The sequence below is a fragment of the Myiozetetes cayanensis genome, unplaced genomic scaffold, assembly GCF_022539395.1.
Source record: "Myiozetetes cayanensis isolate MyiCay16 unplaced genomic scaffold, myiCay2020 scf2-11, whole genome shotgun sequence".
NCBI classification, from domain to species: Eukaryota; Metazoa; Chordata; class Aves; order Passeriformes; family Tyrannidae; genus Myiozetetes; species Myiozetetes cayanensis.
In genome coordinates this window covers 88,208,112-88,229,770 of record NW_026087411.1, presented here as the reverse complement: position 1 = coordinate 88,229,770, position 21,659 = coordinate 88,208,112, and the positions used below count along the sequence as shown (strand labels likewise).

At 34.3% G+C, this 21,659-nt stretch overlaps 1 protein-coding gene across 1 annotated transcript in view; it reads right to left on the bottom strand.

The window, feature by feature from the left end:
* LOC126640159 (protein eyes shut homolog) overlaps nt 1-21,659 on the bottom strand; it is a 673,551-nt gene that overhangs the window by 525,032 nt on the left and 126,860 nt on the right. The window contains exons 6-9 of the mRNA XM_050315721.1: nt 17,644-17,766; nt 15,819-15,932; nt 14,458-14,571; nt 13,895-14,008 (exon numbers count right to left, since the gene is read on the bottom strand). Of these exons, the coding sequence (XP_050171678.1) occupies nt 13,895-14,008; nt 14,458-14,571; nt 15,819-15,932; nt 17,644-17,766 (465 nt within the window). The remainder of the gene's footprint in view (nt 1-13,894; nt 14,009-14,457; nt 14,572-15,818; nt 15,933-17,643; nt 17,767-21,659) is intronic.

The following is a 21,659-nucleotide window of genomic DNA, read 5'->3' as shown; positions in this document are numbered from 1 at the left end:
AAGTGGAGTTCACACACACATACAAATAACACGACTCACAATCCTAAATGGAATGCTCAGATAATCCAGTATCTCAGTACTTGATTTTCCTTACCTGAAGAAATAGCTTTTACTATTGTATTGACCTTCTGTGCACTTCCTTTTCTCTTTACACACAGTCAGGAGTGTCCCCTTTACCTGTTTTTCTGCCACACCTGCTTGAGTTCCTGTGCTTTGAGGAAGACTTCCTTGAAGATAAATCAGTGGGCCCAAGATAAATCTACTTTCTCTTCAGTGTAATCTCTAATGGGAGCTTTCTAAATGGATCTCTGAGTGAATGAAAACCAAATCACTGAAGTCCGGAATCATTATCCCGCTATTTGATTTTCTCATTTCTCTTAAGACTATGAACTCCATGATCTCACTGCCATTATTGCCAAAGTTGTTTTTCACCTTTACATCCCAAACCTTTGCTTGCTTATTCACAAGCATAGAATACAGATAAATATCTCCCTCAGTTGTCTCACCCCACAATTGTTAAAAAACTTGTCAGCATGGTCAAAAAGTCTCCTCAATTATTTGTGTCTTTCCATGTTGTCTATCCAGAAAAGTCAGTGTGGTAATATCCCAATGAAAATTAGGGCCTGCCTTCCTAAGTCTTTTTCATTTGCTAAAGATGACTTCATAAACTTTTCTGGATCAAGCTGTCTGTAGCAGACAACCATCACAATATTTCTTTAAATGGTTCTCTTTCCATTCTGCCTGATCAACTTGAGCAGTGCATCAATGAAGTCTTGCCTATAACACTAATCAGATATTAACCCCCAGGATTTTTCTATTCCTAACCAGCAATACTGGGGAAAACTCAGGCTGGGCCCCCTCAGCCTTTGCCCCTACTGCCAGGGTCCACTAGTCACTTTTAAGATGCTCTGGGTCTCTGTTGGCAGTGTCATTGGTGCCTTCATGGACAAGCAGCAAAAGGTAGTATCAGGCCAGGCTCTGGCAATCTCTTTCCCACATCCTGAATCCAGACCTCTGACGTGCAAATAAACCTCCTCAGAGATCAGGTCTGGTCAACAGGTGGGTACCACTCTCCCTTACAGAAGTGAGTTTTATATATTGCCAGTGATTGCTTTACTTCAGTGGTACTGATGAGAGTGTGTGCATCAGACTCAGACAGCTTACATGCCCTTCGAGTCAAAATGCACTTTTCCCCACCTGTTGTCACAGCCCGGTACTTACTCCACAAGTAAACCTCTCATCCAAGTAGTCAGAAGGAATCATCTTCCAGCCTTCACTGTTGTAGAGTCTCTGTCTCCACATGCCTGAGTGTATCCTCTACTTAGCCTGACCCTGTCCTCTGATCCTGTTCCTGTGGGTATCAGGATTTTTCCCTTTAAGGTCTCTCTTCCCTTCAGAAAAACATCCTCATCTTCCATTTTATCATCACTGATACTGTGTAGTCTTAGATAGTTTAAGTAGTTCTTACCCGCTGGGTACTTCCCCTGGCAGCATATCAACTAAACCAGGATGCATGTCTGACTGGCAAGGAGCTCACACACCTTCCTTCCATTCTCTTTTGCAAGCAGGAATATGATTCAGCTTGGCAGAAGGGTATGAATTACAGTCAAATTTGGATTGATTTGAAATTACACCAAAATTGTTTTCCCCCCATTTTAAGGAACTAGGGAAAACAAATTACTAATTTCATTCTAACTATAATAAACCAAAACAGCACAAAGAAAGAGAAAAGAAACAAAACAAACAAACAACACACACACAAAAAAACACCAACAAAACAAAACAAAACAAAACAAAAAAACACCCACACCCCAAAACCCTCAAATTAAAATTATCTTGACATTTATAAAGAATGGTAAATTAAAATATGGCCATAATGTTGGTGACTTGGGTTAACAATTCTGTTTACCAAATGAGTATAAAACACGTTGTATAATGTTAATTGCTAACAAAGCAATATTTTTTCAGTGCCCTCTTTCAATTATTATTCACCTCTCTTTAATTAGATATTCCATATCTTTTTCTTCCCATCCAGCTTTCATGCATATTATTACATAAAAAATCATTTTTCTGCTACTGGCAGAAATGGCAAAGGTTTCATTCTCATTCTAATTGGTAGATTGGTAAAACAAAAGATAATAAAATATTAAGATTGTCTCCATTCTACTCAATCCCATTACCAGAATCAATTAATTTTTAACTGTCAGTGTAGAGAATTATTAATTTAAAAGACCATTCCCTCACTCAAAGAACCACAACTGTTTATTATTATCTATAAATATTATACTATATTTTCTATTGCAATACATTTCCAAAAATCATTCACTATTAAGCAATTGTTAATTAATGTCAATCAATACAAGGAGCAAGAAAACAAGAAAAGAAACCTGGATGATTTAAGGTAGAATTTTTAAAAAAATTCATATCCACACAAAGATTAAGGTTGGATAGTAGAAGACAGTGCTGGTTACACATTAACAAAGTGAGTGCACTAGCTGCTGTTGCTCTCATATCAGCAGTTTTTTACAAAACTGTAAAAGTATGATTAAAGTTATTTGGATAAATCAAGCAACAAACAGGTTATAGGTTGAAAATTTCTTTATAAAAGTAGCTTAATCAGAAAACAAAATTCATGTCTTCTGCCTTTTCTCTCTCTTCTAAATATTTCTTAGAGAATTTCTGTACAAATATTTTTGTACAAACATTTTACTGCAGCTGATTAATTTCAATACATCTGATTTTTACCAAACATAGGAAAGTTCTCACTTGATCTTGTAAGTTTCTGAACTAGTAAGTCCCTGATGCTTGACAGAAAGGAATGCTGTGCCAGGAAAATGGTTTATAAACTGTCTTCTCTCACTGACATACCAGAATTTTTAAACTGGCCATCACAGAGCAAAACATAATGTTCACTAAACATTGTTAACTGGTAAAAGATAAAGAGCAGGCCCAACCATCAAACATGAAAGAATCAAGGAAATTAATTAATTAATTAATTAATTAATAAGTTTAGCACATCTTTCTAATTGTGATTATTTCCATTTGACAGATCTAACCTTTTTGCTTGTTTAATTCTTGGTTATATTTTATTGATTAAAATAATAGATTGTCCTTATTTGACAATTAAAGGCTTCTCTATTAGAATAAACTTGAGAAAAACCACAAAAGTATATGCACAAATGATTAAATTAAATAGTCAGTTGAAGGGTAATTTCTTTTTCAGTTGCACAACATATTGGATTAACTATTATACTTTATATATAAGCATATACCAATAGTATGCATTCGTAGTATATAGTATGCTTCTTTATTAGTATACTATATATCAAGTAATGAATAATTTATTTGGAAAAGCCTTTGGTTTTTTTCGTTTTGTTTAGGAATGAGAAGCATATTGCATATTCAGAAATTACATTCTGCCGATATTAACGGGTTCTCTTTTTTACTGTGTTTGCTTATAATATTTCTAGAGTAGAATCTCTAAATACCATAAATGAACACCAAAAATAGACTTTATTCTGCTGATAAAGACTCCCTTGTTAAGGCTATTACTAAAAGTCAAAAGCTGAATTACATAGAAAATAAATTGCCTGAGATAAATTTTATTTTCTTTATGTGATACTATTGACATTTGTTTGTTTTATTTGCTCAGTATAAATATGTACATGAAATATTTTGATGTGCAGTACTGAATTCTCCTGTAATCAGAAGTGGTATCTCTTCAATGTTGTTATTTCTTAGGAAAATAATCTAATAAATAAAACATTTGCTACTAACATTTCAAGGAATTGAATCTGACAACAGTTTTCAAATTCAGTCATTTTGCTGTAAAAGTATGGACTTCATCAACGACAAAAGATATCTCTTTGTAAACTTCTGGTAATATAGCGAAAATAGAATATCTATGGCTAGTATCAGAACAACAAGCATGTCATTTGGATGGCAACTTAAATTATAATAAGTAGGCTAGTAATGATGTCAAATATGCACTTTTGAGGGCAAAAATTCTCAAGACAGGACAAGTGTTGTCATTGTCAAATGGTTTATGGGGGATACTTGGACAAGAGAGGAAGAACCAAGCAGGTAACAACACCAGCACTTCCGGGCCAAAGGAAGTAGCTGTGAGGTTATGTAGTGAATGTCACAGTCCCAGTTCTGCTGCCTGCTCTGACAGAAACTGCTGCTCATCTGGTCTTGGTATCTGATCTTTAGACACTAGCTAAGAACTGTATTTATTTATTTTATTTTATAGTACACCTCTAGCAACTTTATGACACTGGTGTCATTGAATTTCAGTAGCCCTTCCTAAAGTCTATTTACCATTGTTATGAAACAGTGTATAACATATGAATGAAGCTAGTAGCATTTTCTTCAGTGAAATGAGAAAATTACAACAGTTTAAAGTATGTCAGGAAGGAAATAGTAGGGAGAAAATCTACATCACACTAATTTTATATGGCTTGCATGAATACACAAAAATTTTAAAAAGTTAATGTTAATCCAGAGTTTTTTTACTTAAACTTTCATTGTTTAGCTTTTATACTCAGGTTCAAAATACAGAGATTTTTTTTTCAAAATTACCCAGAAATATTCCATATACAACTTAAAAACCAATGACCAAAGTGAATCTTTCACAATAAGTATATTTTCAGAGATATTTCCTATATTTTATGTCTTTCCATAATAAATTCTAGAATTAGCTCAGTTGGTTAAAGCGTGGTGCTAATAATGCCAGTGATGCAGGTCTGATCCCTGAATGAGCCATTCACTTCAGAGTGGAACTCAATGATCCTTGTGGGCCCCTTCTAACTCAGAATATTATGTGATTCTGTGCTCATAACATCACTGCAATAGCACTGTTTCAGGCATTATCTTTCCAAGATGAACTAAGTAAACTAAATACCATACAATAAAAATAAAAATGTGTTTAGTTATGGGAGATAATCCAGTAGATGAAGGCACTATAAGGTTAACTAACAACACCCTCCAACTTTTCCCCAAGATTCTTCTTTTGAAATCAGTGCATACAACAATTTTAATTAAAAAAATGCTTTGATCACTTCAGAGAAATATGTGTTTTGTTTTCATCACTTTATACAGCTCAGTATCTCTCACTCCTTTTCACTAAGAAAAGGCTTTCATAGACTTACCATAAAATCCCAGGAACACTAATGAGCAAGAGGTTAGATGGCTAAAATTTGAGTTCCCTGCAACTCTAAATATTAAATGTCTTAATGCTAAATATAAGATTATCTCTATTAGGAGTTCAAAACTTTGAGAAGTTTAGATGTACCTCTAAGCTTGCCACTACTTTACAAACTAACTGCTTAGTTTGATCTGTTTTGTGGTATACAAAAAGAAAATACCTCCACAGCTGAGATGATTAAATGCTAGTAAATGTAAATAAAAAAGCAGAAGTACTATGGAAGTGGACTGGATAAAAAGAAAGTAACCGAAGCATGCATATATTGATATTACTTGAAATTAAGCTGAGTATTATCATAACAGTTTAAAAACATAGCAAATGTTTTCTTAGTTCAAATGTTTCTATGGTTCAAACTTGTAGCAAATTCATTCTTTTTCTTGGAATGCAAATTGTACTTTCCATGAAAGGAATTGCTTTATGATTCTGTATATAATCAGTGAAAAGACGTTTTCTGTGAAATCCATACTAATTGAAAATCATATGTTTGTTTTGTTTTTTAAAGGAAGGATGTTTGAAAAGCAATACTTAGCACTTTCCAAGTAAAAAGCATTCTGTTAATTGTATATGGTAATAATGCAGAGCATGCAACAGTGGTGAAGCAGAGTATGAGAAAGACTCACACCACAAACTTTAAAATTAAAATCACACGGAGATGCATATATTAATGCTCCATACCTGTATAAATTTCTGTAAAAACAGAGAAAATCAGAAGTTGAATATATTATTTAAGTACATTTTTTCTTCAAAATATGTAAGTTTATAATGATTAAACAATAAAGGTATGTCTGTAACCACATCTGTGAATTTCATATTTCAACACAAAAACATGCTTCACTCTTTCTCAGAAAACAAAAGAAGAATTTTACTAAGGAAAACAATGAAAATATATTTCCTACTGAAATATATTGGGTTTCTTTTCATTCTTTATCTCATCTAAATCAACATTCAACTGAAATTAATATTATATGTGGAAAATTTACAGAAAATTTTAATCAAATTCAGGTTTTCCTTATGGCCCAGGACCTGTGTCATTCTGCATTATAGTAATGTCTACCTTTAGTTCAGGCGGCCAAACCCTCCCGTGTTTTGAGATTCCATGTTAATTGCCTTAAAATTGGACAGATATTATTTATAATAGCTGATACCAAGATTATAATTGACTACTTTTATTTGTGTATTGGTAGGTGACCCTATATCATAAATAAGCCACTCTGTAAAAAAATAAAGCCACAAACATCTGCTTCCAAAGCCAAACAAACCCTTCTGAAATTTGGTAAACTTTTCTTTAAGCAACAGCAATGGCCTCATAATTTGTAGAGCAATCAGGGAAAAGGTAACCATGTTTTAAGTCTTTGAAAACCTGTGATTTGCACATGCTTTCTGGAAAGCTAAGGGACAGATTTTTATTTTCAATGAATATAACTTGTATCACCCACATAACTTAAATCTGTTCTCTGTAATAGAGATCTTGTACACCATTTTCACAGAATGATGGATGAAATTCAAACCCCTTATCAGATATAGATGACTGGATTTACACATGCAGTATTCCCAGAGTAATCACGGCTGTAAAGGTTTAGAAATTTTTTCTTGTGAATCAAGATATGTCCCAAGGTGCAAACTAAAAACAGAGTTGAAACTACAGTACATACCTCACTGAATTTATGTTGACAGAGATAAGTAAACAGAGCTTTTAGAGATACCTTTGAGTTTTCAGTGCTGTTCTGGAAGGCCACGGACCTCCTACAGATCTTGTCATATCTGCCAGACCCTTGTGGATCTCTAACATACCCAAAAGGGTCTCCATTGACACTAGAAATGACTATGAAAAAGGCTTGCTCTCTGAATTGTTTAATTTTGGAGACAGAAGCAGCTGACTGTATGCATCTAGATGGCCACTTTTAGAAACAGTACAAAACCCAACAGAAATATCAGAGAAAATTGTCAAAGTCCTGCAGTGACTTCTTGTGTGCATCAATAGCCAGTCCCAGGTCATACTGATTCCCATTTAGGCATTGCATATCCTTCTTTACTGGCCCAAAGATGTGCATGCTTTCTAGGTAATATACCACAAACATGGCCACTCTGCTGCTTTTGACTCAAAAAGCTCCTGCAAGATGCAGAGTGCCCTTCATATATCAATGCACTTGGTTTCATTTTTCCCCTAAATAAAATTTTATTTGATTGTTCATTGTCAAGAGAGTGGAAAAAAGCAGATAAAACCTGATGTTGAACAGGAAATAGTGTTTTATGGTCTAACACAGAGATATGCTACAAAGGGCCACAGGTCTTGTAAACCAGCCTTTTTGCATGGGTCTTGGTATAGGAATGACTGAGGTTTGGTCTATGAGCACTGCAAAAGTAATAGCTCCATTATCTCTATTCTAGTGGTTTTGCCTTCATGAGCACTTACATTTCTTACTTATTATCTGTTTTGTAATTAGCTGTTCCCATAATAGAATGTCCTGTGCTGAAAACTCCATTATCACTCTTGTTTTTCAACAGACTTAAGCATTTTTTTTTCTGCTGAGTTGCCTTTCTTACTAGTTTACTTTCTTTTGCAACATGTTTAATGGTCAATTACCATTTTTGCTTTAATCTTAAATGGAACACATTTGGAGACATGAGTCACCAAGGCTGCCACAAATAAGTAGGCGTTTCCTCAGAACTGAATTTTGGTTTTCCTCTACAATTACATATATTTGATTAAAAAGGTCATACCTATTAGCAACATCTAGACCAAATACATACAGTGCATTTTTTTAAACAAGTCATGTAAGAATTTGGATCAAATGATAAAAGTCATTGCTCCATTTATCAAAAACAAGTTCCTAAATAGCTGGGGTTTTTTCCTTTTTTTTTTTTTTTTTTTTTTTTTTTTTTTAAGAAAAAAACAAACGTCAACTCTTACAGGATTACTACATATTAAATACACAGTCTCTAACTGAAATGGGCATTTTAACACTTTCTTCCTGAATTTTCTTTGGGAATAGCAGAATACTGGCTCAGTCCATGGGCCACAGAAATTTTCTTAGTTAGGTTTTCTTTGCCTTAAATACCAGTGTAGGAAATGGGGAAAAATTGCAGTTCTGGTGTGGTAGTGCAAGATTTGTCGTTAGCTGTCAGTAATAACAAAGGAGAATAAAGCAGCCTTATTCATCCCTCTTTATCTTCCATAAAAATGAGCTGACCTAGGAATTGCTGTGGGATCATTCACCTTTTGCATGCTAAGAGTGCTGAAAAGCAGTGTGCCTGACACAGGGACATACTCACTTTGCTACACTCTCAGCAAGGACTGATGCCTAATAGTTGTGACTAACTTCATTGATGTGGTTGTGTGATACATAAAAATGTTGGCACTTCAAAGCTGTGAACAATAAGGTCACATTTATTACTACATACCTGACTGTTAGAAGAATATTTGAATATGTTCAATGTCCTAACAAAACAACAAAACCACCAATAAAAACAGCATGGATATAAATATAGATATTTACTAATTGCAGTGCTCTTGAATAAGTTTGAATTTTTAATGGAACAAGACACTATTTCCTGATAGAGCCACTAGAGTTTTCATTTACCTTCCCTGAAGCTTTAGGACCTTTAAATGAGATACAGCCTCATCATACGTTTCTCACACATTCTGCTCTCTGCTGAAGCACTTAATGTCAATTCTGTAATAACTGTGATTCCATTATAGAAAGGCTACAATTGTAGAATCAATATATTAATAGAAAAGTTATCTTAATAATTGCCCAGCTAAGATACTATAATGGAATCATAGAATCATAGAATCAGATGGGTTGGAAAGGACCTCTGAGATCAAGTCCAACCCTTAATCCAACACCACCACAGTTACTAGACTATGCCACTCGGTGCCACATCTGGTCTCGTCTTAAATACATCCAGGGGTGGAGAATCTACCACCTCCCTGGGCAGTCCATTCCAATGCCCGATTACCCTCTCTGTAAAGAATTTCTTCATAATGTCTAATCTAAAGCTCCCTCGGCAGAGCTTGAGACCATGTTCTCTTGTCTAACTTATAGCTGCCTGGGAAAAGAGACCAACCCCCACCTGGGTACAACCTCCTTTCAGGTAGTTGTAGAGAGTAGTTGATAATCAAATTCATAATATTAATAATATTAAAATCTTGATTTGTCTTGCACCCAAATCAAATTTATCTTCCTTCTTTCTACCAGTTCCAACTGTTTCTTTGTCCATAGGGAATGAAACACATGATTCCTTCTTGGTTTCTGAACTTTACTTCAGAATGTCAACTGATAGAAAGTGTTTGATATACATGACTATACTTGTTGTACCTCTGTTATGATAGAAAACAGGTGGAAGAGGGAGACATTTCTAAAAAGACTAGAATATTTGCAGGTACAACCTGCAAATTTTACAACCAAGCAGAAGCTACTATACCAGAAATATACTGAGGTTAAATCCTGTATGAAAAGAACATTACACTGCAGTACATGTAAGAAGCAGTGTGGCAAGTTGCATTTCAGATTTTGTGTAAGGTGTAATAATGATTTGTAGTATGCAAGTTACTAACAGAACTTTAGTGAAAGCAGACAGAAACAGAGAATTGGACTTTTATAACTGGACTGTCATGTTTGATTAATTAGAACATGTTCACAAACACATACAGTACTTCAAGCATTGAAACTATTATAAATGACAAAAGCATATTATACAAATCTGGATTTTATTATTTTTTCTCCATTTAACCTTAGTCACAGGCTCAGAAAGGTTCAGTAACTTCTAGGATTTCTGTGTGGATTTATATAGGAATCTCATCCTGTAACCAGGTTAAGAACATAATCTGGTAGAGATTTTCTTTCGTTAATCAAATCTTGAGCTTTTCCAAAACAAGGTCAAAAGTACATGTGAGTGTAAAAGTATATGGACTTTGAAATTCTTTTTTATATCTTATCGAGACTACAGGTAAAAATCAATGATTTTGGAAAACAGAAAATCAATTTTCTCCTCCACAGGACAAGGACCTTGAAGGAAATAGGATGAAAATACTTCAGTAATCATATTTAGTAATTAGAAAATTATTAGAAGTTGACAAGGATGTTATTTCATATCTGAATTATGCCTAGATGGACTGTTGGTACACTCAAGCTGTTCATCTAAACTTTTGAGAAAAGTCAAAGTTAACAGTTTCAGTGGCAAAAATTCCAATGAAATACTAGAATATATAGAAAGACCAGTGATTTAAAGTAGCTGTGGGGAAATCTTCTCTCAGGGGAACACTAATGGAGAGGAATGCATTAATTTTGTCACTGTGTTACACCAGCAGCATCAGAAGATATACTTCTCCAGTGCTCTCCATGCATTAACTTTACCATGGAAATTGGATTTTCTAAAAAAAGTTTTGTGCCTACAAGAAAAGTAAATCCTCATTCACATATCAGACTTGTAGAGTTAATTTGCACAGACTGGACTGTGGGTATTTGAAGAAAAATATATACCACTGCCCAAGCATCATTTTTGTTAAAAGCCTTGGATGTCTTCCAGTATTCTGTGAAAGCCAATGGAATGAGTTAAAGCATTTTGTCAAAGTATAAAAATCCATGCTTTAAAAAAACCAACTAAACAAACCCACCCCACCTCCCAAGAAAAATACAAGAAACTATGAGTATACAGTAATATTTTAATTAAAGTTCTATGACTTTTCATATTTATATAGGAGTAATGTAAAAGTTTGTTAAAATTTATTAAAATAAAAAAGTAAACAATCAGGATATCAAAAAATTTGCAGCATATAAAAACAAGTAGCAGTTATAATTTAGCTCTCAATAGACTTGAAAGGTGAAGAAAGTAAAAATTTTATTTTTCCTTTTTAAAAAAAGAGGAAATCAAGGGGAAGAAAAAGGAAAATAGAAAAACCAAAACTTCCTGGTCCTAATCATCCATAGCCTCCTTGTCAAAATAAACAAATGAGAATAGTCAGGAAAATAAAGAAGAAAGCAAGACAAACACATAAAAAACCAGTTTCTACATAGAATCAATTTCTAGCTCAATCTGACATGCTACCTTTTGTATGAATGCACCTGAATGTCCAAATCATGCTCTGTATTCCTTGTTTCTCCATTCGGTATAACAGAGGTCTGTTCTACACTTCCTGATCAACTCGTAAATGTTCCTAACATATTACACATTCTTAGGAGTTAAGCATGCCCTTCACATCATATTTTGTGATCAGATGATCAAATCATTGCAATATATTATGGAAATACAACTTCAGATTGCTTTCCAAGTAAATGACAGCATTCATAATATAGCATTTATGTTTTTCCACTGAGAATATTGCAAGCAAGAAAATCTGTGAAAATACTCCGAAGTACAGCAGGTGTTCCTACATAACTTCTTCCATTAACATCATATATGTACTTTCTTAACAAAGTAATTCTGTAATCTGTAATTAGTGCACACAAAGCTATTCATTACAGTAACCTGAATATATCCACACAATTAGAAAACACAGTTTAACTAACCATTATATTGGCTTACTGTGAATCTCTTAAAGACTACATTTACAGCAGTTTAATACTAAATAAACAGATGGTGTGAGACTGAGGTAGAGTTTTCATATGACACTAAATCTATTTTTATTTATACCGACATAAATCTAGGTAACATCAGTATAAGAATTTCATGTTGGAAGGTGTTATGTAGAGCTATAAGCAAGTGAACAGACTCAGACATCCTGTACCAAGACTATTATCATAGAATGGAATATAATCATAGAATCATTTAGGTTGGAAAAGACCTCCAAGATCATCGAGACCAACCTTTGAACAATCACCATCTTGTCAACTAAACCATGGCACTAAGTCCAGTCATTTCTTCAACACCTCCAGGGAGGGCAACTCCACTGCTTCCCTTGACAGCCCATTCCAATACTTAACCACTCTTTCAGTGAAGAAATTCTCCCTCATGTCCAACCTGAACATCCCCTGGCACAGCTTGAGGCCACTTCCTCTTGTCCTGTCACTAGTTGCCTGGGAGAAAGAGGCTGACTCTCATCTTTCTACAACCTCCTTTCAGGTAGTTGCAGACAGTAATAAGGTCATCCCTGAGCCTCCTTTTCTCCTGGCTAAAAAAATCCCCAGCTCCACTGCCTTTCTCTCGACAACACTTCAGCACCTCAATTTTTGTTTGCAGTGAGGGGCCTAGAACTGGACTCAGTACTCAAGATGTGACCTCACCAGAGCTGAGTACAGAGGGGCAATCACTTCCCTAGTCCTGCTCACCACACTATTTCATACTGGCCAGGATGCCATTGGCCTTCTTGGCCACCTGGGCACACTGCTGGTTCATGTTCAGCTGGCTGCTGACCAGAACCCCCAGGTCCCTTTCTGCCTGGCTGCTCTCCAGCCACTCTGTGCCCAGCCTGTAGCGCTGCAGGGGGTTGTTGTGACTCAAGTGCAGGACCCGGCACTTGGCCTTATTGAACCACATACCATTAGCCTTGGCCCATGGATCCAGCGAGTCCAGGTCCCTCTGCAGAGCCTTCCTACTCTCCAGCAGATCAACGCTTCCACCCAACTTGGTGTCATCTGTAAACTGACTGAGGGTGCCTGCTAGCTTCTTGAAGGTTGGCTACAGAAATCTTGACTTTCTAAATTTTTAATTACTCACTTAAATATCTAAGAGAATAAAAAATCTTCCGGAAATATGGCTCTTTTGTAACAAGTACTTAAGAGACCAGTATTTCTAACCATGTACTGAAAATGATTTCACATCTTCCTTTGCAGAGGAAATTCCGATCCTGTAGTAGTCATTTACTTGTTATTGTACTAGATTTTATTCAGTAGAACATAAATTAAACTAATAAAAATGACAAATTAAATTTTGGCCATTAATTAAAATAATAAGAGCAAACATGAGTGTTTGTTCACGAGCTCACTAATAATAAATATTATTCAAACATATTCCCTAAAAGGGAAAAGTTCTCCTGTCTCAACGTACCAAGAAAATTGCCTTTTAATGATTGTTCTGGAACTTTAAGTGTGTTTCATTATATTGAACTGCTAAGGAAAAATGTGTTTACATTTAATTTATAAATCAATAGATGCTTTTAATTGACATTATCACTTGAACTAGATTTGCTCAAGAACACCAAACACTTTGTTATTTTAAATTATTTTAGCAGTGAGTACTTAAAATTTAATCCCAAAATTTCTATGAAAAAGATGACAATAAACCCTGCAATAGAAATGTATTACCTTTAAAATAATCAAAAGAAATAATCACACAGTTTCTGGATTCCAAGAGAGCTATAAATTACTTTCTAATAATGAAAAAATAATTCAGAGAATGCTATGACCAATAAAACTAGAGAGGAAAAATGTAGAGAAGAAACCAACCTTTGTGATGACAGTTTAATGGACATGAAGCTCTAATTTTGTAAGTAATCTTATTCTGTTAATAAACTGATTTTAAATTATCAGTTTTGAATAATAAATAAACACACCTAGTAGATGTATAAACAATGTTTCTTCACCGTACTTGCAACCTAAGGCATATTTGGCTGGTCACCTCAAAAGCTTTACTCAAGAAAATGAAGGACTAATAATGCTGTAGGAAGAATGAAATGAGTTCAGACAATTGACAGAAATTCTTTCTAAAGTTAATTATGTTTGCTTTCCCCTCTCCCTTGGTGTTCATTACCTTTAAACGGAGCCACACATTGGCAGAAATAATTACCAGGTTGGTCAATGCAGGTGGCTCCATTCTTGCAGGGAAATGAAGCACACTCATCTATATCTGTTTCGCATCTTGCACCTTTGAAAAGATGAAAGATTTGAACACTTACTAAGACAATCAGGTGCCAATTCTAATTTATTTGCACCACAAAAATCTCAAGCAACTTGTGAAGAGAAACTAACATACATCAGCCAAATAAAGAGCGACACTGCTAATATCAACATCCATTTAGCTTTTATCACCACAAATACATAACAGCTTATTTCTGAGTCGCTAAATGGTAACTAATCTTTCCTCTGTCTGTAAGCTTTGAAGGGCTTTTTAAATGTGGACTAATTTATCTTGTGCTATGTAGTTTACAGATGCAGTCAGAGTTCCAGTTTGTTGGAATGGAAATGAAACATTACACCAGGGCAGATAAAGAGAAATGAGAATAATACACAAGCAAATTAGTCAATAACGTCTTAAAGGATGCTTTGAGGGCTACCCCGCTGTGGAAAACAAGGTTCACCACGAAAACAACTCACCAGAAAAACCAGGTAGACAGATGCATTCATAGCCACCAATAAGGTCTGCACATGATGCGTTATGAAGACATGGAGAAGAGTGACATTCATTTATATTTGCTTCACAAGTTGTACCTATAAATATACAATCAGGCAAAGGGGAGAGAAGTTACTCCATAGCACATTTAGTTAAAAGATGAACATTTATTTCAACTGAATATAGTCACATACGAGAATGTGTTGACACCCTTTTTATATTCTTATTCGGGCATCTATGACAGATGTTCATCTTCTAAACATTTAAGTTGTTCACTAATTTTTCAAAAATATTAAATGTATCATCATCAAATAGATTCCTAAGATTTAAAGACAATTTTCTTCTATTATATGAATATAGAAGAGCAGAAAACAAATTACACTGAGTATAATACAATGCACTACAGTGACATGAGAGGAAATATTTCTTGTGTTCATGATAAGGCAACCAATGTACTCCCAGAAAACCGAAAAAGAAATCTGTCATAGACAAGACGACCATTTATTCCAATCTAGACTGTAGCTAAAACCCCCACATAACTACTCAAGTGTAAAAATACTTCATTGTTAATATTTCTCAGTGAACTTAATTTTTTATCATTTGAAGAATAAATGAAAAGTTACATCAATTGCAAGGTTTGGGAGTTAAAGCAATTTTAAGAAACAAAAATGAAAGTGATATTTTTTCCGAAATATAACCAACAGTAGAAATGTAATGTTTGGCACTTGACATTTGAATTATGGATTAAAAATCCATTATGGATTATGATTAAAAATATTATTAAAATCAAATTATAGATTATGATTTAAAATTATGATTAAAAATACAAATTATGGATTATGATTTAAAATCCATGATATTTTAAAAATGGTGCTCTAAAAAGAAAATGGGTACACATTAAATTCCTGATCTGAACTTAAAGAATAGCTGCAGATATTAATGTATCCACTTATCAAAGTGATAAAATTTTTCATATGAGCTGTAAAAATATGCCAAAACCAAAACTTTTACCACACATTGCTTTTTTTCTCAATTCTGTTATATTAAAGCTGTCAAATGTTTATAAAGAATGCAGAAAATAGTATCTCCTATTTGCAAAATTTCACTGAATCCCACAAATCTGTTTTCAACAGCCAAGCCACTAGTCAGCAGCAAACACTCAGATCCTGTCTGTCATGAAAACTAAATAGATAATTTAGTCAAGATGCAGTTTCCCTAATTGACACGTTTATAACTTCAGATGACACCCATATAAGCATATATGGATCTCGTCCAATATGTTAAAAGGTTAGTGTAAAACTCAAAGTGGATTTACTAAGTTATAGTTCTGTGGATTTTTTAATACCTTCGAATCCATCCTTACAGATGCAACTGAAGGCATTCAGATGATCAACACAAGTAGCTCCATTGTGACAAGGGCCACTAAGGCACTCATCCACTTCAATCTCGCAGTTATGACCTGGAAACAAGTGAAGGTTTCACTTCAGTAGGAACACATCACTGGTGAGTCACCAGTTCAAGCAGCAACAACAAAATAACTGAGGTTAGAGAACTTTTACCAATAAGCCATAAATTGTCTTCAGGGAATTTATTTCTTGGTGATTAAAGGCAAAAATAGAATGTATATATAGAACATAATGTTCAACTAAGGATCTGATGAAATTTTTAAAGATTAATTTATAAATGTAGCCCAAAATGTGCATATTTCATATTTTAAGGGCAATAAAGTCTTGAGTTTTCCTAAAACATCACAAAAGTCTTAAGTATGGTATCTAAGTCCAAATATCAAAATATCAGTATTTTCTCTAATATTATTTTTTCATTGATTTATTAATTTATGGGTTTGTTATGAAGATCTCTGGCGGTAGTATTGGAAAAGATTTTCATTATGGACACATATTTTCATTTTTATTAAATGAATATTTAACAAGTTAGATATTGACACGTGTTTCTAAATATATGAAGGAAAAAATGTAGATGCTGATTTCTAGTTGTAAATGTTGTATCTAATTTTTTTTTCTGGTCTTTGAGGTAGAAAGAAGCTCAGAAAGTATTTGCATTTTGTATATGAATTATCCAAACAGCTAATAATGACATCAAATTTATTATTACTTATGCCTAAAAGACAGGTAAAAACCTTCTGACTGCTTCAGAAGGGCTATGAAGGTTTTATTTGGCCACAGAAAAAGTATAGAATAAAAATACTAATCTATTCTTATTTAGATACAAGTATAAGAATTGAAACAAACATTCCAATAAAAGAAGACCTCACAAAGAATTATCACAAGTAACATTGTACAATTTTACTTTATATATAATGATAATAATAAACCAACCATAGAAACAGGCTACAACATTTCATTACATTAAAGACACAAATACTACAGCTATTAAATTACAGATTGTTTCACCCAAATGGATGCCTACATTAGGATGTAGAGCAAAAAGTTAAGAGGTATGGAGTCTACTAAAGATCTGAATTCCTCTGGTTGTCTGTGTCCTCCTTGACTATTGAGAGAGATTGTAATGTCATCTTACTCCTGTTTTAGGAGCCCTGTCCAAGTCCCTGGAGTTAGACAGGATGAATCTGGGTTGCAGGGCTGATCTACCACTCAGGGAATTCCTACTGCCCTTGATTATTTCATCACATAGCTTATCAAAAATATATGTCTCTGTAACTAGAAAGATTTTTTTTTTACATGATAGTATGCTGACATAGCCAAACTAATTTTAATCTAGTCAGATTAATGACGATCACACACAATGTATATTTAAGCATGTGTAGTTAAACCTGCCCAGGATCTTGGATGTATATTTGGCAGTTGAGGCCCTTGTTACTGTAGACTTCTTATTACAGAGAGCACAAAGCAGATAAATTAAGACCAACTTGCATATGGCTGGGAGTTCAAATCACATCAGTGTAAGACAGACACCATGTCTAAAATCATATAAATAATTATTGGAGTGGAAACAGTCCCTTGTAGTCAGAATTTTTTACAGCTGAATACTCTTACACAGCCAAGTACTTTTGTGCGTCAGGAAATAAAAGTTTTTTCTGCCTGAATCAGAGGCACACTGCTAAATTATATCTGTTGCTACTTTTGAATAACCTTCTTTTCTCTGGATTAGGACTGATTTAAACATGTTAAACAACACCACTTTGAACCCACCTATAAAGCCAGGTGCGCAGAAACAAAGATAGCCATCCAATGTGTCTTTACAGATGCTGGAGGCTCCACATGGCTGTGATAGACAGGCAGCAACATCTGCTTCACAGAATTGACCTGTAAAACCTGATGAAAAATAGAGTAACAGACAACATAAGAAATTTACTACCACATTCAGTCTGGAAAAACAGACAAGTGATAGACCAATTTACTATGTAATTTTCTCTTCTTATGTTTCAAAATCATATTTACTATAGGGTAAAATATTCCAGTTTCTTTGAAAGTTGCAATTTCATGTACAAAGCAATTCTAAATGGAACAAAGTCATAATGATAATAATAAAACCAATGGTAAGGCTTTTCTTACAACAGTAATAAAATATATTCAAGACACAATGGCTCTTCAAGAGAATTAGATAGAATTCTTCAAGTGGTTTTACACAAAATTTCTATTTTTATTGATACATCAGTGAGAACACTGTTGATAAAAGGCTTCTCATTTTTAGTGTGATGTTCTGTCACCACACTAAGAAAAGATCCTATGTTTCTAAACTGATAAAAAAAAGAAATTGTCCCAATACATTCTCTTATAAAGCAGGTATTACAAGAACAGACATGTTTGACAGCATATTGGAACTGATTTTTTGAGCCAGTTAACTTACAGTTAATAAGATACCTAATCTTGTGAAAATTAAGCATCTGTGTTTCCTATTGAGGTGTATGTATGCACAAAATTTAAAAAAATAAATTGCAAAGATAAAAAATTAAACTACATTTTACACTTTAGGTATATTTGCTGTGAAATAGTTTCTGAAGCCATCATCCAGCAAGAAAAATCATAATTTTCATTGATAACAGCATCTTTATTTTTGAACATACCCAACAAAAAATTGCAAGTATATATTTGTTTCACTGGAAAAAATCAAATCAAATAAAAATACTTAATTAATTAATATAAAACAATTGAAAAATCAATCCATGTGTGTGGAGCCAGTATCCAATTCTGAATATAAGTGTGAAGTTTCAAATTTTGGACATTTAACTTGCAGCTTTGGTCATAAACCCTCAGTGAGTTAAAGTATAATAAGTATAATTTTCTGGTCTCCTACTAACTGAGTACTTAAAAATTTTCTAAATATTTTTGGCACAACAAATGTCAAAACAGACTGGATCAGTGTATTATAATTTAACAACTACAGCATGAAAAGCCTCTAGAGACTTAAACCAGAGATTTGGTTCAGCGAGTTAAATATCGTTAATTGCAACGTCTTACAAACTTAGATACCAAGTCTGGCTGAAGATCTGAACTTCACATTTAATTTTAAAAAATATTTATAAAGTAATGTCATGTTTCAGTAGCATAGGCATTGCCAGAACAGATTTTATTGTGCCTTAGAGTTACCCCATATCTGACTTTGTATTCGTCAGTGTCTTAGAAAAAAAAGGAGAAAAAGAGTCTTTGGTCAAAGATGTTCAAACAAATCTGTATTCCTACAGTATAATGTGATAGCTTTAAAAACTAAACACAATTTTGTTTTAATAACATTCATTAAGTGTAGATTCAGAAAAAAAAAATACGCAATTTTAAAAATTCAGTCCTGCTTGGACCTAGTTTAGCATAGTCTTCAAATTAAAGGAAATGTAAACCATGTTCTTAAAGCATGACTGAAGAGCTTCTGATCTGGAAGATTTTTTAATTTTTGAACATCTTGTTACAAGATGTAAGACAGAAACTTGTGACCATCAGGGTAGGTTGCTAGAACACGATGCACTTTAGAAATTCTTCCTTGTAGAACAACCCTTTGAGGCATAAATACAAGACAATACATATTAAAATTGCCCTACACATGCAGTCACTTTGGTTTCTAAATCAGAGGATGCAGAAAGGTGTCTTCAAGCTATATTTCAATTCCACCCCAAACACCAGCTGTGCAACATTCTCACACAGCTGAAGTTTTCCTCCCTGTTGACTGCTATTAAAAATTTAAGTCTTTCATTTTTGCCTTTGCAAATAGCTGTTAACATCTGCTTACTGAAGTACCACATAAAACTAATATAAAAAATTATGGCAAAATAGTAAAATGGAAACACTGATCAATGATGGCTATAGCTATACCCAGATAGATATATGTATAGTTGTTACATGTGGTTATGTGACTGTCATCTAAGTAGAGATAACGAATATAGAAAAACCAACAGGTTTTTTCCTTTGACAAAATAAAAATGAATATTCATAAAAAAGTTCTTAACCTATGTATGCTTTTATTTCTGTGATTTGAATTAATTATCAAAGTATTGCAGCTTGGGCAATATACCTGAAGTTACTATACTAAATTCAAGAAAAAAGGGTGATGGGTCCATGGCTCAATTTTGATATTTAACATCTAGTTTTGAATAGTTTCTCATCAAAACAGATTCAGCTGCAGAATTTAAGAATGCATTATTTCTTGTAAAAAGAAATTAGCAAGTATAGGTATATTTTTCTGCTACAGATATCAATTTACTTAATAAATTTAGATAATGGAAATTTAGCAACAAACTAATTTTTTAATTTTTTTTTTCAGTAATGCCCCATTTACATTCTTGAAACATTTCTTTCTGACAAATCCAAATTACTCATGACAAAAGTGGTTTTTACTAGTCAGATTGTGACACAAGCTCTCTAGGGAGATCATTGCATTGTGATCCATTCTGACATAGTCCAGCCACACAGTGATTTATGGCAATTTCACTACATGGCTCCTTGTATTCTGGATGGCAGGTACATCTGAAGCTGTTAACTGAATCCTCACATTAAGGGTTATTGTCAGAACCAGCAGGATTTGATGTGCATTCATTCACTCTTATTGAACAAATACGACTTCTGGGAAAAAAGTTATATAGTTCCTGTTAAAATTACATCTGGGAAAAGCTTAAACAGATTGAAAGAAAGAAATGCCAGAATTTAATTAATTATCATTAAGATTCATGCATACTAATGGGTTGCCAATCTCTCCTTATTTATACTGGATGTGATAATAGTTACGTACAAGCCACTTTATTAATTTAACTTTTGGAATAGACTGATTACTATTGTTTTTCTTATTCAGCACCTATCAGAATGAAATTCTACTTTTCCTCGGGTCCTCTAGAATTTCAAATATAAAAAATGTTGTTGTTGTTGTTGCAAAAATTATACAAAATATAAAAATTTTTCATCACTTTTGCATGCATATTGTTTTTGCATGGCCAGGTTTTGGTAGCAGGGGAGCTACAGGGGTGGCTTCTGCAAGAAACGTCCAACAGAGCCAGTGCCAGCCAGCTCCAGGACGCACCCACCGCTGAGCAATGCTGAGCCAGTCAGGGGTGGCAGTAACCCCTCTGTGATAATATTTAAGAGGAAAAAAAGTTATTGTGCAGATGTAATGGTGCTCAGAGGAGTGAGAATATGTGAGAACAGTTTTGTTGACCCCAAGGTCAGTGAAGAGGTGCTCCAGGCACTGCAGCTGAGGTTCCCTTGCAGCCTGTGGTGAAGACCATGGTGAAGCAGCTCTGCTTCCCTGAAGCCCATGAAAGTCAGCATGGGTGCAGAGATCCACCTGCAGCCTGTGGGTTTGCTCCACACCAGAGCAGGTGGATGCCCAAGTGAAGGCTGTGAACCTGTGTGAGGTCCATGCTGGAGGAGGCTCCTGGCAGGGACCTTTGGACCTATGGAAAGAGAAGCCCACACTGGGGCAGCTTTTCCTGGTAGGACTTGTGATCCTGACTTGAGCAGGGGAAGGACACCTCTCCCTGAGCAGCAGCAGAAACAACTTGTGATGAACTGACTGTAATCCTCACTCCCTGTGAGATAGGGATGGGGGGAAGGTGTTTTTAAGATTTTGTTTTTCTTCTCATTGTCCTGCTCTTATTTTGATTAGTAATAAATTCAGTTAATTGCTCCAAATTGAGTCTGTTTTTACAGTGACAATAAGTGATCTCTCCCAGTCCTTATCAGTCCTCATGAGCCTTTCCTTATACATTCTCTCAGCTGTCCATTTG